The 18742-nt window shown below is 54.3% G+C and overlaps 2 protein-coding genes across 3 annotated transcripts; one reads left to right on the plus strand and one right to left on the minus strand.

Moving 5' to 3' along the window:
• The first annotated feature begins 1928 nt into the window (after positions 1 to 1928).
• Positions 1929 to 7126, plus strand: NAGS (N-acetylglutamate synthase). Its single transcript, XM_032457320.1, has 7 exons — positions 1929 to 2738; positions 3310 to 3584; positions 3702 to 3915; positions 4237 to 4417; positions 4915 to 5086; positions 5185 to 5367; positions 6522 to 7126. Exons 1-7 carry the CDS (start codon positions 2313 to 2315, stop codon positions 6673 to 6675), a joined length of 1605 nt encoding a protein of 534 aa, XP_032313211.1. The 5' UTR covers positions 1929 to 2312; the 3' UTR covers positions 6676 to 7126.
• Positions 7127 to 8086: 960 nt separating this feature from the next.
• TMEM101 (transmembrane protein 101) lies at positions 8087 to 11507 on the minus strand. 2 transcript variants are annotated; one of them, XM_006174218.3, is made up of 4 exons: positions 11343 to 11507; positions 10852 to 11032; positions 9851 to 9997; positions 8087 to 9120 (listed from the first exon to the last, which is right to left on the minus strand). In XM_006174218.3, the coding sequence occupies exons 1-4, from the start codon at positions 11477 to 11479 to the stop codon at positions 8812 to 8814; spliced, it is 774 nt and encodes a 257-aa protein (XP_006174280.1). In that variant the 5' UTR covers positions 11480 to 11507; the 3' UTR covers positions 8087 to 8811. The 2 variants fall into 2 exon arrangements, with proteins under 2 accessions (XP_006174280.1, XP_014419786.1); XM_014564300.2 differs by having other exon boundaries at positions 11370 to 11506.
• Between the last annotated feature and the right edge of the window lie 7235 nt (positions 11508 to 18742).

The following is an 18742-nucleotide window of genomic DNA, read 5'->3' on the forward strand; positions in this document are numbered from 1 at the left end:
CAGCCCTCTGGGCTGAAGCCCAAAGGGGAAGGAAGGAGTGCCCTATGCAGTGTCTGCCCCACCGGCCTAGGGGAGATGAGGCTGATGCTTTTGGCTAGTGAACCAGATGGGCCCTCAGGGAGCCTCAGTCTAAAGGGAGAAGGCACCCTTGCCCTCACCAGGGCAGGAATTGGCAGTAGGCAGGGCTCAGCTACAGCTCAGGAGGAGAATCTGGAAGGGGTGTACATCTGGTTTGGAAGAAGTGAAGAGGGGCCAGAGCAGGGGTGGAGACCCAGAGCAGCAAAGGTGGGAGAGACCTGGAAGGAGGAAATCTGAGTAGAGAGGGACCAGGGAGGGTGGCCACTCTGGAGAGGGTCTTGGATGGAGGGAAGGGGAAGCATATTTGAGGTTGGGGCTCCACTCCCTGGGGGCCAGGACCACCTCCTCTGGTGGATTCTGAGCAGTGTGGGAGTGGCAGGGGGCAGCAGTAAAGAGGGAAGAGGTACAGACACCAGGTAAGGGGTACAGACCCTCTGTACCATTGCTTCACTCTCTGTCAGAATCCAGGATTTCTAAGTAGCAAAATGGAAAAGTCAATGGAAGCGGTCACAAAGGTCAGCTCCCACCCCACTGCCAGGAGTCTCCAGCCCAGAACAGGGCCTGCAGGTGCTGCACTGGGTGTGCATCTGTGCCTGGTTGTGTACGTGTGCACACGTGCACATGTGTTCATGTGAATGTGTGTTTTAGTGGGGGATCCCGGGAAAGATAGGAAACTCATCCAGCATCTTCTGGGATACTCAAGAGAGGAGTCTGGGCCACTGTTCCCCAGGAGTCCTGACTCTCAGCACAGGGAACACAGAGCAGTGCATAAGGATGCCAAGACCTGGTCATGACACTAACAAGCTATGTGATCTTGGCTAAATCACCGCCCCTCTACAGTTGTTTTCCCCTTCAATAACTGCAGAGATGGAGACCCCACCGGGATAGAGTGTACCCGCGTGGAGGATGTGTACAACTGATAGCACACCAGGTGCTTTTAGGCAGCACACGGGTACAATATACAAAGCAACAGTGAATCATATCCTATGAAAGTTTTCAAGTCCTTTTCAAATATTGCTTAGGAGTGTGTATCAGGGCAAAACTGTTTTGCTTCAAAGACCAGCTCCACTGCTTCTGAAGTGAATGATCTTGGCCCTCACAGATTTCTGTGCCTCAATTTTCTCATCTATAAAATGGATATAATAATAATATCCATCCTGGAGTCATTGTAAGGATTAAAATGAGTTACTAGGTATGACATGATTTGCACAGTGCCTGGTGTTCTTCACGTGTTAGCAAATACTATTCTATGGAAGAGAAAGCCTGCAGGTCCTAAGGGATCTACCACTTGGTTCTTGCTTCTTTGTTTCCAAGAGAAGCAGGCAACATTGTCCAGCTGGAATTTATAATATTTTGTTCTCGCTTTACTTGCAAGGCTTTCTTCTGTTTATGACAAGTGATACTGGGCAGTGGAGGAGCCGTGTGGATGCCTCCCCATACTTAAAATCCCGATGTGGATAAATTTTAAATTTAAGAAGTTTAGGGAAGTGGGTATAGCTCAGTGGTAGAGCACAAGTGAGGTCCTGGGCTCAATCCCCAGTACTTTCATTAAAAAAAAAAAAAAAAAAAAAGATGGAAAGGCATTAGATTTGTACAATTTTTTTTAAAGAAGTTTAAAGAAAAACTTTAATACTAATAAGAGGTGATTTGATGATACGACAAAATTCTCCAAGGTGGTACCCAGTGGCTGAAGTTTGGCCAACCCTGGTAACCTCGTGACTCCATCTTCTTTGAGCTCAAACAGGACAGAGGCATCCCCAACCCCCTCCAGCAAGGCTGGAACTCCTCCGCGCTTTCACTCTTCCTCCACCTCTCCTTCCGGTCTCCTCCCTCAGTCTAGCGGCAACTGCCAACTGCTCTCCTCTCTTGCCCTAGTCAGACTCCCCCTTAATCATCCAAGATCCCGCAGAGCACCAAAGCCACCCCTAGGTCCCCTGAGCTCTTCTTGGAACTGGCCTTGGCAGCCGATTAAAGACGTTCCGCCACCCTTTATCTCGGCCTAGTGACTCTCGCTAGTGGGCTCCATCCTCCTCCAGGGGCGGAGGATCGTATCGGCCCCGCCCTCCGACCCATGGCCTGACCCTCCTCAAAGGCACCCAAAGGCGGACTCCGCGCCCCTGTCCGCGCCCCGCCCCGGCTGGCCCAGCACCACCCCGCGGTAGGTTAAGAGCCCCCCATACCCCGGAGCTCCGAACAGACAGTCCCTCGTGGGGGGGCAAGCCGGTTTGATTGTCATGGCGACGACGAGGCTGGCCTGGGCCCTGTGGGTCGCACCTGCGGGTAGGAGGCTGCGTGGCCCCCGAGGCACGGGGAGCGCCCGGAGGCTGAGCAGCAGCGCGCGGAGGCGGGCAGCCAGGGGCACCAGCCCGGGGCGACGGCTCAGCACCGCCTGGGCGCCTGCCCAGCCCGTCCGAGAAGAGGCGGAGAGCACCGAGGACGACTCCCACTCGCCTGCCGCGAAGAAGCCATCGTGGACGCCCTCTCCCGAGCCCTCGGTGCCCCCGGATTCCGCCGAGCCGCCAGCGGGGCGCTCGCTGGTGCAGCGGGACATCCAGGCTTTCCTGAACCAGTGCGGGGCCAGCCCCGGGGAAGCGCGCCACTGGCTCACGCAGTTTCAGACCTGCCACCACTCCGCGGACAAGCCCTTCGCTGTCATCGAGGTGAGCGGAGCCCGGCGTCGGCCCTGTCACAGCAGAAGAACGGGGGGGGGGGTGGAGACATGTCGCCAGGCGTGGCAGGACCGGCTGTGGACTCTGCGCAGTGGAATCAGGAAGGAGCTCGACCGAACCCAGAGGAGCGCCCGGAACTGGGCGAGGCTGCCCGCTCCCCTAAAAGTCTCGCGCCCAGTCCGTTTGAGGAGCCCGGAGACACTAGACGGTTAAGTGTGATGCGCGGGAGAAGTCCTACCACTCTGGCGCAATTAGGGGTTCAGTTGGCAACTGGGAAACCTGAACAGAAGCCGCCTGCATCACCCCTCCCCCTAAGGTGTCATAGAGTCCAAGGTCGTAGGGAGGAGCGGAGGGAGGAACGCTAGTGTGAGATAAGGGGATGGCAAGACCCAGTGGGGCAAAGGGCGGAGCAGGTGGGCGCAGGTGGCCAGAAATGGGGCCTGACAGCTCCTGGGCAGGGTGGAGGCCCCGAGAGGTCCCTGAGGGCCAAGCTGTAGGAGCAAGCGTGCTCAGCGGAAGTCAAGGCCAGTGTCGCACCCCCTGAACTCCCACTCCTCCGTAGGTGCAGGACGAGGTGCTCAAGTGCCGACGGGCCGTATCCAGCCTGGCCTTCGCCCTGGCCTTCCTGCAGCGCATGGACATGAAGCCGCTGGTGATTCTGGGGCTGCCGGCTCCCACGGCTCCTTCAGGCTGTCTTTCCTTCTGGGAGGCCAAGGCACAGCTTGCCCAGAGATGCAAGGTGCTGGTGGATGCGCTGCGGCACAATGCAGCCACTGCCGTGCCTTTTTTTGGCGGCGGGTCGGTGCTGGGCGCTGCTGAGCCAGCCCCTCATGCCAGGTTAGTGCCAGCCTTGCCTGCCCCTGCGCCCTCAGATCGCGCTGCTCCACCAGCGTCCCCCACCCCAGCCCGGCGAGCCTGGAGGCGGCCCACTTGAGTACCACGTCTGGCCCACAGCTATGGCGGCATCGTCTCGGTGGAGACGGACCTGCTACAGTGGTGCCTGGAGTCGGGCAGCATCCCCATCCTGTGCCCTATCGGGGAGACGGCCGCCCGCCGCTCGGTGCTCCTCGACTCGCTGGAGGTGACCGCGTCGCTGGCCAAGGCTCTGCAGCCCACCAAAATCATCTTCCTCAATACCACGGGTGGCCTGCGGGACAGCAGTCACAAGGTGTGCCCCCTCCTTTCGGGCCCCCCTCCCCGAGACTTCGGGCCTGGTTGAGCCTCTCTCTTGTCCCCCTCTCCCCGCTTCCCCATCCCTGCCGCAAGCCTCCCTGATGGGCCGCAGAATCACTCTTCTCTCTAGCCACCTGAATCAAGAATGGAGTGTCAGGGAGGGACTCAGCCCACGATGCTCAGATCTGAGCTCTCCTTGGCTGAGGACTCCAGGAGGAAGTAAGGGGAAAGGGTTCAGTGAGGAGAGGTCCGTGCGCTCGGGCACAGTCCTTGGCCGACTGCAGGTTGGAGCCTCACCTTCTCGACCCGGACACAGGTCCTGAGTAACGTGAACTTGCCCGCCGACCTGGACCTGGTGACCAACGCCGCGTGGGTGAGCACCAGAGAAAGGCAGCAGATGCGGCTCATCGTGGACGTGCTCAGCCGCCTGCCGCACCGCTCCTCGGCTGTCATCACCGCCGCCAGTACACTGCTCACCGAGCTCTTCAGCAACAAGGGTGAGGACCGCGGCGGGGGGCCCGCTGGGGTTTGGTGGAGCAGGAGAAGCGGCTTCCCGGCCAATAAGGAAGCCATAGGGGCCGCCAAGTAAAGGGTTCCAGCTCTTACCCAACCTGGGGGAGGTGAACCGACCGGGGCTGGAACTTAGGTGGAACTAGACAGATGGGCGGGATTTGGATGGGTGGGCGGGACCAGGGGCAGGGGAGGGCACAGTTTGGGAAGGTAAGCCGGCCTAGGGGAGGTAGGTGGGACTAGAGTCGATGCGCGGGACTCGAGGGACAAACTCTGCCTGGGAGAAGCATCTCCCCGAGTGATAATCACTTACAAATCTATGCAGACCACAGGAAGCGTTTCATTGTGGAGCGCTCCCTAAGGGGGTAATTGAACCACCAGCCCTTGTCATATCTGGAAACCCCACCAGGCTGTGCAAACGGAGGAGTGGAGGGGACCTGGATCTCGGGTTGAACTAATCCCTCCTCCTCCATCCCACCCCCAGGGTCCGGTACCCTGTTCAAGAATGCAGAGCGGATGCTGCGAGTGCGCAGCCTGGACAGCCTGAACCAAGGCCGCCTAGTGAACCTGGTCAATGCCAGCTTCGGCAAGAAGCTCCGGGACGACTACTTGGCCTCACTGCGCCCGCGGCTGCACTCTGTCTACTACTCTGAGGGGTGAGCCTGCGAGCCCCAGAGGGCAGGGATCGAGGGACAGAGCCGGGGAACTTCGGGCCAAGAAGAGGTCCCAGCCTGCCTCTCCCCCGCTGCGCCAGGTACAACGCGGCCGCCATTCTGACTACGGAGCCCGTTCTAGGGGGCACCCCGTATCTAGACAAGTTTGTGGTGAGCTCCAGCCGCCAAGGCCAAGGCTCTGGCCAGATGCTGTGGGAGCGCCTGCGGCAGGACCTGCAGACGCTTTTCTGGCGCTCCCGGGTCACCAACCCCATCAATCCCTGGTAGGTCCCGTCTCTACTGGCTCTGGGATGGGCTCCGCCCCCATTCCCCTCCCCAGGTCTTGCCAGCCACGCCCCGGGGTCCACCAGCCAGGATGGCTGTGCTTCCTCTTCTTTGGTTAGCCATCCCTCCCCAAGGGAAATGGCCCACTCAGTGTGGCCCCGCATTCCCCAGGGAGCAGACCACACATGGAGCCTGAGATCACTTAACTCCACTCAGCCCTGCTTTTCCTTGAAGACACCCCCCACCCTCCATGCAGCCTGCCTCTGGTTGGGAGAAACCCAGGCCCTTCAGGCTCTATTCCAGATGCCCAATTGTCAAGCTCTGACTGGGTCCATTGCATCTCCAGTGGAACACTCCCTCCTCTCCTTCCTTCTTCAACTATCCCCTCATCCCCCTCTACCCTGCTCTGTGGGCACTAAGAAGTGAACAAAACCCCTCCCCGGGCTGCACAGCCAACGCAGTGTGGAGAGAACCAACGAGGTCCTCCCTCTAACCTTCCTAGCTGTGCGACTCTGGCAAGTTACCTAACTTCTCTGAGCCTTAGCTGCTTCTCTGTGAAAAAAGCATACTAACACCAGGCTCTTGGCTGCTGCTGTGAGGATAAATATCAGCTTATGGACCACAGGTCCCAGTAGGGTGTCTGGCATGTACAGGTATACCCCGGGATACAGAGGGTTGAGTTCCACAATAAAAGAAATAATGCAATAAAGCAAATCACATGAATTTTTTGGGTGCCCAGTACATACAAAAGTTATGTTTACACTATACTGTAGTCTACTAAGTGTGCGATAGCACTATGTCTAAAAAAACAATGTACATACCTTAATTTTAAAATACTTTTATTGCTAAAAAATGCTAAGAATTACGAGCCTTCAGTGAGTTGTAAACTTTTTGCTGGTTTGAAATATTGCAAGAATTACCAAAATGTAACACAGAGACATGAAGTGAGCAAATGCTGTTGGAAAATGGCACTGACAGACTTGCTCTACACAAGGTTGCCACAAACCTCCAATCTGTAAAAAATGCATTATCTGCAAAGCACAATAAAGTGAAGCGCAATAAAATGAGGTATACCTGTAGTGGGTCCTCAGTAAATGAACCTGCGAGTAGTGAGCACTGGCCTTGCCTAAAACCTACCCCCTACCCCCACCAGGTACTTCAAACACAGCGACGGCAGCTTCTCCAACAAGCAGTGGATCTTCTTCTGGTTTGGCCTGGCTGATATCCGGGACTCTTACGAGCTGGTCAACCATGCCAAGGGGTTGCCAGACTCCTTCTGCAAGCCGGCTTCTGACCCAGGCAGCTGACCCATTCCACCAGTCCTGCAGACCCTGGGATGGCCAGGGTGGACCAAAAGCCATGTCTGCTGGAGGTGACCCCAGGCAGCCAGAGGCCGGACCAGGCTTGTTGGCTGAGTGATCTACAGAGGAGGCAGCAGCCCCTACTCTACCCTGCCAAGGGCAGGATGCGCATGTGAGGACAAGTACTGGAAGGAGAAGGGAGAAGACCTCCCATTGGCTCCAAAGCCAACCAGATGGCCTTCAATTTTTAGTCTAGAGATTTGAGGGAAGGAGGACTTGCCTTTGCGGGCTCTACTCAGGGCTTAAGGGTAGGCCAGTTCCTCTGGCCTCTATGCTGTTTTGAGGCTCCCTTACCCAAAATATCACCCACATCTGCCTGATATTCCACCATTCATTTCCATTCACTCAGCTGGCAACTTTACAGGAGGCCTTGATTAAAATGCAAATATTTGTCTGAGAGTCAGCTCACACTTGAAAGGAAATTAGCAGTGACCCTCTGGGAGTAAGATCTTGAGGGCTGTGGAACCAGGGGGCTCCTAGAGGGAAGAGAGGAGCTAAATGAACCGGAGGCCCCAGGATGAATGCTGCCACCATCCCCCTCCCTTGGCCGCCCCCAGGGACTCCCCTTCCCCTTAGTTAGGAAACATGCTCCATCCCACAGGCCAGACTTGACAGCAGCCCCAGCCCCCTTTCCAGGCAGGGCTCAGAGCCAAGCCCAAGTTGGCTGTTTTCCTCTAGGCCCCCTGGAGGTTGCGTCTCAGTCTTTGCTGGAGCAGAACATCTCAGATGGGCAGGAGTCCAAAGTCTGAGGTTTCATTTGACATTTCTGACCCCCATGATGTGCCAGGCACCACCAGGGCTGTCAGGACTACTTTCTGTCAGGAGGTGCATGGACGAGCAGGGAGAGAGTCACCACGGCACAAAGCCCCCCTGAGAGCAGCCTGTCTTCTCTCAGGAGAGGGGTGGTGTCGAGTACACATCTGGGTGCAGGCATTAGACAGACCTGTCCAGGAATCCAGCTCTGTGGCTTGAGGCAAGCTGTTCACCTTTTCTGAGCCTTCATTTCCTCACCTGTGAAATGAAAACTCCCTGGCCTCATAGTGGACACCTAATGTTAGTTCTCTCCCTCGAGCTGCCCTCACCCAAAATTTCTTCAAAAAGATCTGGCACCAAACGGGGAGGAAAGGACAAGCCACAACAAGAGGGACTGAAGTGAGAGGTGAAAGCATATACTACAAGAAGCTTTCAGAGACTCTTGAAAAGAGAGCCAAAGGACTGTGGGAACTCTCAGAACAGGGGAAAGATCATGGGCGGACCAAGGTGGGGCTTAACCAGATGTGGTCTTTCAAGAAACCCCGGATCAATCCTAGCCAATGGCAAAGTGCCCTGTGGGGAGAACAGAGAAGCAAAGCCAAGAGTCTATATAAAATGTTTATTTTTGGAGGACTGTGTGGTCTGGTGTTTGGGAGGGCACTCAACCCCACCAGGCCAACCATGGAGCTAAAACAGAAGGCCGGAGGCAGGAAGTTGGCAGCTGCCTGCCCCACCCCCGCACCCCCAAGTAGACTGGGGCCTGCTCTGCCCTCAAGGTGGGTGACAGCTAGTGCTGTTTCTGCCCCTGGTACACCCTGAGAGCCATGTGACTTCTCCCATGGTGCCCAGCCCCTCTGCTCTTCTCGGGTCTGATCCACGTGTCACGAGCATACTCACTCTCAGTCTCTGAAAAGCACTGCAGTGCCTATCTGTGTCTGCCAGGTTCAAAAAGGAATTTTTCACATTTGCTCACTCCCAGTTCTGTCTGCCTTCCTCTGCCTCCCATTCTCAGTACCCCAACCCTAGCCCTGCCCCACCCCCTTCTCTGGGATGGGAGACCCAGGGGAGCAGCTGGCCTCAGCTCTCCTCATAACAAACAGGAAAAAGAAACCTGTAAGGCATCCTTATCAGGGCTCCCACGCCCCCAAGGGCTGAGCCCAGGAACTGTAGAAGAGACCTGCCTCTTACCAACACACACAAGCACACACAACACAAAGGATCAAACAAACAGAAGTAAAAGCATAAATAAACATAACTGGGCCAGCAAGGAGGAAAGTAGGGTGGCCCTCAGTGGCTCCCCACACCCATCTCGGCCTTCCGCTATGCAATTCAGCCATCAGTGGCCAGGATGACAGCAGCCCCGAAGATGCCCACACTCTCTCCAAGGAGCTTCATCTGGTTCCAGAACTCAACGCGCCGCGTGTTGTGCCAGTAGGCAACATTGCCATCAATGAGCAGCATGACCGGGGGCAGCAGTACAGCCAAGATCTGGGCAGCCAGGGTCACATAGTAGCCTGACAGGAAGGCCAGGGCCAGGACGCCATACAGCACGAAGAATAGCTGGATCATCAGCTCCCCACCTGGGAGATGGTTCAGATACGCCAGCCGGTCCTCCTTGCTGTGCTGCAGCGAGTAGGCCTAGAGACACACCATCCTCTGAGACTCTCCAACAGACTGAGGAGCCCGCCTGGGGAAGGCCACCCCTGAGATGCAAGTCAGCTCCTACAAGGTGGGCTTCTGACTCCCCTCTCAGACTTGGGGCTTTCTGAAAATAAGGCCTGTGTCTCCCCTTCAGACAAGGGAGCTCCATGAGGTTAGGGCCTCAGAAGGGAAAAGGTTCCACAGTCAGATGAGAGTTCTCACCTATGAATACAGAGCTCTGCACATGGGAGGTGGTGCCTAGTAACTAAGATGAAACTGGACCTGGGGCCTATCCATGTCCCCATCCACAGTGGCCTCCCCGAGCACTGTGGGGAGGATGTAACTGGCTACACCAGGCCAGCTCTAAGTGGCAGAGTCCCACCGGAGGCCTGAACCCTACTAAACCTCTCCTAGTTCTCTGGGGGCTGAAGCCATAAGAGGACCAGTCCATTTTGTTCTCCTGGCTCTCAGGCTTGGGACTGAATGGTCAATCCAACCTCTTCACTCCCTGGTGGCCATAATGTTGGAAGAAGGGACTCTCAGCCAGGTCTCAGGCACCTGAAGGGCCACTGAGGCCCAGAAACTTGCCAGGGCAACTTCCGGGAGCCAGGTCATCAGGAACTACAGGTAAGGCCTGGTTCCACCCACCTCCTTAAGTTCTGCCAGGCAAGGGCTCACATCTCACTCCCAGGCAAGCAACTCCAGCCAACAGTCCCCCCAAACCTACCACACAGATGAGGTAGATGCCCAGGAAGACCTGGCCGGTGGACTGGAGGGAACGGCTGCGGGGTTTCCGACGGTACAGCTCCCCAGCACCGCTGGCCAACACAAGAAAGCCGCCGATGATGGCAACTGTGCGCGAGTACATACGGACCTAGGCCGAGGCGAGGGGACCCCGGTCAGGAATTGAAGCTACCACATTTCTCCTGGCTGCCCAGAGTACAGAACTGCCCATCTCTACACATCCCATTCCATCTGATGAACCCTCTTACCATTTCCAAGAGTGGTGGGCAGGTAGAGCTGAGATAGATAATTCTTTATATCAGAAGTAGAAACTGAGGCCCAGAGGATTAATTAAATTGTCCGAGGTCCTACAGAAAGTAAGTGGCAGAACCCAGATACCAAATGTTGCCCTCCTCCCCACCCCATGGTCTGCACACTTGAATCCCAGTGTTCTTTCTGATAAATAATATAGTCTGTTCCATAAAATAACCACTGATCTCACTGTCCTGTAGCTACTCTCACATCTGCCTCCTCTACCGGACTGACAGTCCATTCCTTCCAGGTAATGCCTTGGTCCCAGCTTATTTCCAAGGCTGCAGTTCCTGGCATTTACAGGCTTAAATGCTGCCCTACGATTAATTAAATTTCATAAAATCAGATGGTTGGACCAGGTACTTTCCAAGTTCCCTTTCACCCTGAGTCTGAGATAATTAAACTAACAGTTTAAAGAGTTCTGGGAACCAGGTGACCTGGGTTCTGGTCCCACCTGTAAGGCTATCTGTGGTGTAACTTTGGGAAAGTCTGCTTCCCATCTCTGGACTTCAGTCTCCACAATCTGAAAGGGAGGCTTGTGGTCTCCAAGGTCCCTCCATTTTTGTCATGTGTAATAATCTCTACCCATCTCGGGGTTCAGCCTTACCAGGCTTAGCAATGTGCACCTGGCTAGCACCAGGCATTGGCTCCCCATCACCCCAGCGAAGTTCCACCTAGGGCCGAGGCGCTCACCTTCAGCCAGTCCCCGTAGTGGACGTAGCCCCCGATGTAGGCGGCGTAGGTGCTAATGGCCAGCTGGAGGGCCGCCCCCAGCGCGAACCAGCGCCGCTTCACTCCAAAGGACATGAAGCTAGCGCACAGCACGGCCGCCCCCATGTCGAAGTACAGGTAGGGCACTGGGATGTCGGGCTTCCTGGAGCCAGGAGGGGGAAAGGAATGAGGACAGAATGAAGCGGGGAGAAGAGCCATGAGACCCCTTGAGTTCCCGTAAGCTCCACTGCTCCCCCAAACCGAAGCCCCCTCTCATGGCCAGGACCCCCGCACTAGGCTTGATACCCACCTTGCACCAGACCAGAGCCCCTAACAAGTCCGAGGTCCCACTTCCTCCCAGTACAAGGATCCCAGCTTCTGGGTCCCAACGTCTTGTTCACCTCACCGCACCCCCATTCCTGGGACCGGCCGGACCACCCCCACCGCGCTCGGCAGCCGCGCTGCCCGCTCACCGACGCGCCTCAGCCCTCTCAGCGTACAGCATGAGCTGGCTGAAGCAGCCCCAGAAGGGACAGCGTGTGAGTAACACCGAACCCAACTGCATGATCAGCTGCAGCATCCACCGTCGCGAACCCATCTTCGACGCCATCTTGAGGAAGGGCAGTCCGCCGGCCTCACTCCGGCCAGGGACGCCGGCGCGGAGATGCGACGCGCAACTTCCGGGTCTCGCGGAGTTTTGTGGCTTTCCCTTCCCATTCCTTCCGTTCGGAAACAAAGCTCTCGCTCTCTAGTTCTGAGCTGTAGGAGGTGTTCTAGCTGCGGGATTCAACCCTTCCTTCAGCCCATGGAGACTTAAGGGTTCCCCTTGTAGCTGCAAAATTGAACGCTAGAGTAGATTAAGGAACAGTAAGCGAACTAGTTTTTGAATGCCGCTAAACCTGGCCTCTGCAGGGAAAGTGGAGTTACTCACGTTCCCTGGCGGACATCGGGTGCCCAGTGGCTCAGCTATATTATCCAGCATGCGCAGTACCCATGTATCGCTATATAAGCCTGACGCGCTATGCAAGCTCAAAGGTTAGGCCATAGGTCATAGTTGGATAGATGCCGGCTTTGTTAGCCTTGATATATAAGGCAGAAGGGACTTGCTGCCGCCGCTGCAACTGAAGCCTGTGTATTCCACCTCGCAATAAAGGCATGTCAGAGATACCTAGGGCTCCGCAAGTGTTCTTAACGTCTGCCCGAATTCCAAGTGAATCTGCCAGGCCTTGAGCCCTTGCAATACAATTGGTGTAGTTGGCAGGATTGGCCGTGGACTGGTATGGAACCCTCTGCACCCCCAGTGGGGTGGACTTGAGGGGTGGCCCTCGACGAGTACGTGGTACTCGGTGGCGAGACTTCTTTCTGCTTGGGCACCACCCCAGGACAGGCCCGAGGTGAATGGGTCCCCTGCCCAAGTGGGAAAGGCCCTGCAGAAGGTGGAGGAGTCCCTAGAGAAGCAGAATGCCCACAGGGCTGCCAGGACCGTGGGATGGGTGTTCCTCACAGCCCTGTAGGTTGAAACCAAAACCTCGCTGTGAAAGGCAGCGAAGGTTTGGGAGTTACAGGGAAAGGAAGAGGCTTTGGAAGCCCGCATCTTAGCTCTAGAGGAAGATTTACAGACCCTGGAGAACCAACCGTTGCCCCCGTTGGTAGTGGTAAACTTCTCTGAAGAAGAAGAGCCACGACTGCGAGCCCAACCAGTAACACAGAAGCAGCAGCAGCAGCAGCAGCCAATGGCCCCAGAAGGACAGATTTCTGGCCCACTGCAGATGACTGAGTTTACAAGGTACCACCCATGTACTCAGGCAGAACTGGTGGAGTTGGGCAAGCAATTTCGCCAAAAGCCTGGGGAGCCATTGGCAGCCTGGATATTACTCGTGTGAGACTTAGGGGTGGAAGGGATTATCTGTACTCCCCAAGAAATGGAAAAATTAGCCTCAATGACCCTGCATCCGTCCTCAAGACAAAGGCTACAGAATAGCCAGTGCAACAGCCAGAGTAACCATTCCTTGTTGGATTGGGTAATGGCCGCAGTGCACATGGTGTGGGCCAATGTGGAGGACGTGCCCGAGACTGTAAGTAAATGGCAATCCTATGGGGAACTGGTGCAAGTGCTCTGAGAGTTAGGGGTGCGACAGGCTGTGTTCAATGTAAAAACACATGGCCCTGATGAGGAGGGGTTTACAGCAGAATGAGGGATTTGGTGTTGCAAAACACCCCCTCAACATCTTTCAGGTCCCTTAGGATTAATGAAGTCACCATGGTGGTGGCAAGTTTGGGGAAGGCAGAAAGCCATCATCAGCAAAAGGGCATACGGGCCATCACCTGACAACTGGGGAAGTTAGCTAAGAAGACTGGGAAACCCATCAAGGCCACATGCACTCAGATGTGGGTAGACGTTGTAGAGGCTGGTGTAGATCAAACTAAGATAGAGGGAAAACCTAATACTTATTTACTAGAGTTATGAAAACAGTTCGGGGAGGATCAGAGGCTCACCCCCATGAAAAGGAACACCCCTGTGAAGAGCAACAAGGAGTCCCAGTGGACCTGAGTAGTACCCCTTGAGGACCATATGCTACCCCAGGAGGTACCCAGGGGAGGGGATACTTTATTTACATTTAAATAGGATAAAGGCCAAGGAACCCTTCTACAGGGGGTGGGCAGGGACCAGAGGCCCCATGTGGAGCTTGCTATCTGCTGGTCCCTGACCAATGTACAGCAGGTATTGGCCTTGATGGACACAGGGGCTGAATGCCAAAAACTCACTCATGGCAACCCAGATAAATTTCAAAGCCCGGTGTCATACGTAGATGGCTATGGGGGGAGAAGTATCTGGGAAAGCTATACAACTACCCCTTGGGATAGTGCAGTTGCTCCCTAGGAACTATAAAGCTCATGTTTCCCCAGTACCAGAATATATACTGGGCAGAGACGTGCTCCAAGGCCCATGGCTACAGACAACCACTGGTGAGTTCCGCCTGCAAGTACGGGTGGTGAAGATGGTAGAACGGGGACGCACAAAACACCCTCCAGTGCAGCTCCCTGTTCCCCGGCGGGTCACCAGTACCAAACAATACAGACTGCCAGCAGGTCATGACGAAATTATTGGCACCATTGCAGAATTGGAAAAGGTAGGTATTTTATGGCTGGCCCATAGTCCGTTAATTCTCCTGTATGGCTGGTGCTTAAACCCAGTGATTCTTGGAGAATGACTGTGGACCGCCCAAAGTTAAATGCCACAGTGCCCTCGGTGGCCGAATTGATGAATCGACTAAGCCATAAGCTGGGCCCTTACCATTTCTTGGCCAATCTGGCTAATGCTTTTTCTTCTTTGACATCACCCCTGAGAGTCAAGATCAATTTGCCTTCACCTAGGAAGGGTGACAGTGGGCATTTAGGGTCCTACCTCGGGGATATTTACGTAGCCCTACATTGTATCATGGTTGGTAGCCTCCGACCTAGCCAGGTGGGAACGGCCACCTACAGTGTCCATGTACCATTATATTGATGATGTTCTTTTAACTAGTGATTCTTTTGCAGACTTGGAGAAGGCTGTGCCCCTTCTGTTGTCACACATGAAAACGTGGCTGAGCGCTAAACGAAAACAAATTGCAAGGGCCTGGATTGTCTGTCAAGTTCCTGGGGGGTGTGTGGTCGGGTAAGACTAGAGTTATTCCTGATGCGGTTACTGATAAGATATAGGTCTGTCCTACCCCAACTACAGAGAAGCAGTTACGGACCTTTCTGGGTTTGTTGCGGTACTGGAGAGCTTTTGTCTCCCACTTAGCCCAGTTGATACGGCCTTTGTATGCCCTGGTACGCAAGGGAGCCACACGGGATTGGACCCCAGAGGCAGGACGGGCCTTTCCTGATGCCAAGAGAACAATTAAGGTGGCTCAAGCCTTACATGTTTTTGATCCCGCCTGGCCCTGTGAATTGGACATGATGTCACTCCTTCAGGATTTGGTTGGGGTCTGTGGCAGCATTCAGAGCATTTGCAACAGTCCATAGGGTTTTGGTCCCAACTACAGAAGGGAGCAGAAAGCCGGTTTTCTCTCATGGAGAAACAGCTGGCTGCCATATATGCGGCATTACTGGTGACTGAGAGTATAACTGGCTTGAAGCTGGTGACGGTACAGACCACCCCCCATAGTGGGTTCGGTAAGAGAGGACCTCGAGGCCCCGAGGTGGGGCAACACAAACACCTACACTGGCAAAATGGTTGGGGGGGGGCAAACTTACAGCAGCGGAGTATGTTCTCCACTAGCCCTTTACGCGCGGAGCTCCAGGAGGTCCTGAAACTGGTGACTTACGTGGATAGTATGTTCTCCGCTGAGCCCCCTTTGGAGACAGAACCAGAGGTTAGTTCCTACCAAGAAGGTAGGGACCCCGTGCCAGCAGATGCAGGATATACAGATAGTTGAAGGCAAGGGCAGCCTCCGACTTGGACAACGATTGGCTTCCAGCCTGTGTCTGATACTATTTGGTATGATACCGGGACCGGCCACAGTAGCCAGTGGCCAGAACTATGTGCAATATGGTTGGCTGTAGCCAATGAACCATCACCCATTGCTGCCTGTACTGACAGTTGGACAGTCTATAGAGGACTGACTCTATGGATCTCTACCTGGCATTTGAATAAATGGGACGTGCATAGGCCCTTGTGGGGCCAGGCCTTGTGGCAGGACCTATGGGAGTTGGGACCAGAAGCAGGTGACTGTGTTCCACGTTACTGGACATGCACATTTGGCCTCACTGGGGGATTATGAGGCTGATACCTTGGCAAAGTCCAATGACTAGAAACTGCCCTGCGAGATAAGGCTCCCAACAGCCATGTGGCGCAATGGCTGCACTGACACCTGCTACACACAGGGCAAAAGACAATGTAGGCGGTTGTGCACGCCTCAGTCCTGCCAGTGACCTTGGCAGAGGTACACAGTGCTAAACTCGCTGGCAAGTGGACGTTATTGGCCCGCTGCCTGCCCCACTCTTAAGGCTACTGTTACGCCATCACTTGTGTAGGTACTGCCACAGGCCTGTGAGTGGCCTATCCAGCTCAACACCCAGATCAGAGGGCTGTGTTGCATGTGCTAGCACGCCTCTGCGCAGCGTATGGACGCCCTCTGGTGATTTAAAGTGACCAGGGAACTCATTTTACTGGAGCCCAAGTGCAAAGATGAGTGTGAGACATGAACACTGAATAGAAGTTTCACGTCCCTTATAATCCAAAGGCCACAGGTATTATGAAGCTGAATAACGGCCCATTGAAGCAAGGACTGCAGACTAGTGCGATAATGCCAACTTTGGCAGGATGAACCAGAAGGTTATGGGATGTCCTGTGAGCACTTAATGAACGCAGCAGACAAGGTGGCCTAGCCCCAGTAGAAGCATTGTCCGTCACGCCACTGCACTTATCCAGGTCCAAGTCCAGATGAAGGATATTTTGCTGAAACCTGGATTCAGATGACAGGGTTTGTTGGGACTAACACCCTAGTTGATTGGGCGCACACTTACGTGACAATTGCTAACCAGTCAGCTTGCTGGATCTGTACTGAATTACCTGTTAGCGCCTCAAATGGGCTCCCATGGAAAAGTAAATCAGCCACTGAGGCTAATTGGACTTGGTTAAGGTTGTGAAATGACACTAACCCACAGTGGAACTTAACCAAAAAGAAAGGTATTTGCTGGGGTAAGAGAGCGTGTAAATGCTCTCAGCTCTAGATGGGATATTCAATATGGGATGGTCTCGGTAGGTTGACAGCGGATATGGTAGAACTTGTTGCACCCATCCCCCTCTGCACTGAGTTTAGACAGAAGGGCCCATGTTGAATGGACCCCGCCTGGCCTGTGCATTAATGTTACCCAAATGACGCAGAAGGAGAAATAGGGAAAGAGGAATGGCAGCTTGGCCTAGCCTGTCCCTTACAGGAGCCTTTGGGTCTGTGGGCAGAATGGCGGCCATATCTTCTCCACAGTTGGACTGGACGATGTACATGGGGGTGGCCATTTCTCCCTGCGTAGGTAATGCCTACCTTACAAACCCGCCCAAGTAATTGAAGAGTATTTAAGGCACGCCACAGAGTATGGTGTACCCTTGGTGGTATTATCCCTTAGCACCTTTTTCCCCCAAGGGGCCACCGTAGTGACAAAAGCAGAGGTCACTGCTTTAGCAGTGCACATGGCCAGGGCATTCATTGAGACCCATAAAGCCCTGGGCCTTCTTAAAGATGAGGTGTAGCAATTACGAAAGCTAGTTTTACAAAATCTTATGGCACTTCGTATTTTGACAGCCTCAAAGGGCAGAGTGTGAGCTCTTCTAGGATCAGATTGCTGTGTTTATGTTCCAGATGCTCACCATATCAGCCAGGCTCTAATGGCCTTGGGAAAAGAGACAACAGCTATTGAACGCCTGACTGGAGACCCCCTACAGGAATGGTGGGGATCACTGACCTCCAAGTGGCGCTTGGTAGCAGCCATTCTGGGAGGATCTGCTTGTGTATTAGAGGCCTGCTGTTGCAGTCTCTATTGTTGCTGTGGATCATGGATGCAAGGGTCCATCCTTCTCGCCAAGGGACCTTCGCGGAAGACAACTAATGCATAGATTGTGCGGCGAGTGACCCTCAAGGGATGGAATGTAGGGGAAATGGAGTTACTCAGGCTCCCTTGCTGGACATCCAGTGCCCAGTGGCCCAGCTATGTTATCCCACATGCGCAGTACCCATGTATCATTATATAAGCATGACTTGTGCTACACAAGCACAAAGGTTAGCCCATAGGTCATAGTTGGATAGATGCTGGCTTTGTTAGCCTTGATGTATAAGGTGGAGGGGACTTGCTGCCGCCACCACCACCATTAAAGCCTGCGTATTCCTCCCTGCAATAAAGGCATGTCAGAGATAACTACGGCTCTGTGAGTGTTCTTCCATCTGCCCAAATCCCGAGTGAATCTGCCAGGCCTTGAGTGCTTACAGTACAGCCTCCAACCCTAACTGTGACTTTGGGCTTGTCGCCTACACTTTCCAAGATTCATCTGGGAAATGGAGGTGACATCTACCTCACAAGGTTGTTGTGAGGTTGAAATGTGACAACGTTGGTCCTAGAACATAGTAGGGGTTTAATAAATGTGTGTGTTGTACACAACACACACACACCTCAGAGGAAATCCCTCTGCTTCTGTTTAAGTTCAAAGTAAGGGGTTCTCCTAAGAGCCACTCTAGAGAAGTTTGGTCTTGGCCTGCCTTTCTTCTGTCCCCTGAGAGACGTGGACATAGGGGACATCTCAAACAGTTCATTTTCTCCAATGCTCCCACTCTGCAGCAGGCTTACAACTGGTCTCCCCCACTTCTTTGGCCTCTTTTGTTCTCAACTCCTCTATTCTGAGTTTACCTGCTACCTAGGCTTCTGGCAAAAGTCATCTCAACATGAGACCCAAGCATCCTGATCCCATCGCCACCCCTCATTCCATTATTTCTACTAGGGATGAAAGGCAATCAGGGAAGATGGCCTTTTTAATCCTTTAGACCTTCTTGACTCCCACTCCACCTCACTTATTTCCCACATGGTCTCAGGAGCAACTTCGTCTGCTCCTGCAAGGACAGAGCTTCAACTAGATCCTGGCCAATGAGGTCAGGGCCTCAGGTGGAACACCTATGCACCCACCTGTATTCCTGCACTATGTGCTGAGTGCAGCCCCAGCCCAGGAATGGCAGAGGAATCTCAGCTCTAGCTACCTGCCCTGCTGGCCTCCTGCTAGAGCCTCACCCCACAAAAGCAGTGGCAATCAGCTCTCAGGAAGCCAAAGCCCTGAGCATGGGGGTGGGGGACAGGTTGAGGAAATCTCCACGGCCTTTTGGCCTTATATCCAGGGGAGCAG

This window comes from Camelus ferus, chromosome 16 (genome assembly GCF_009834535.1).
Source record: "Camelus ferus isolate YT-003-E chromosome 16, BCGSAC_Cfer_1.0, whole genome shotgun sequence".
NCBI lineage: Eukaryota > Metazoa > Chordata > Mammalia > Artiodactyla > Camelidae > Camelus > Camelus ferus.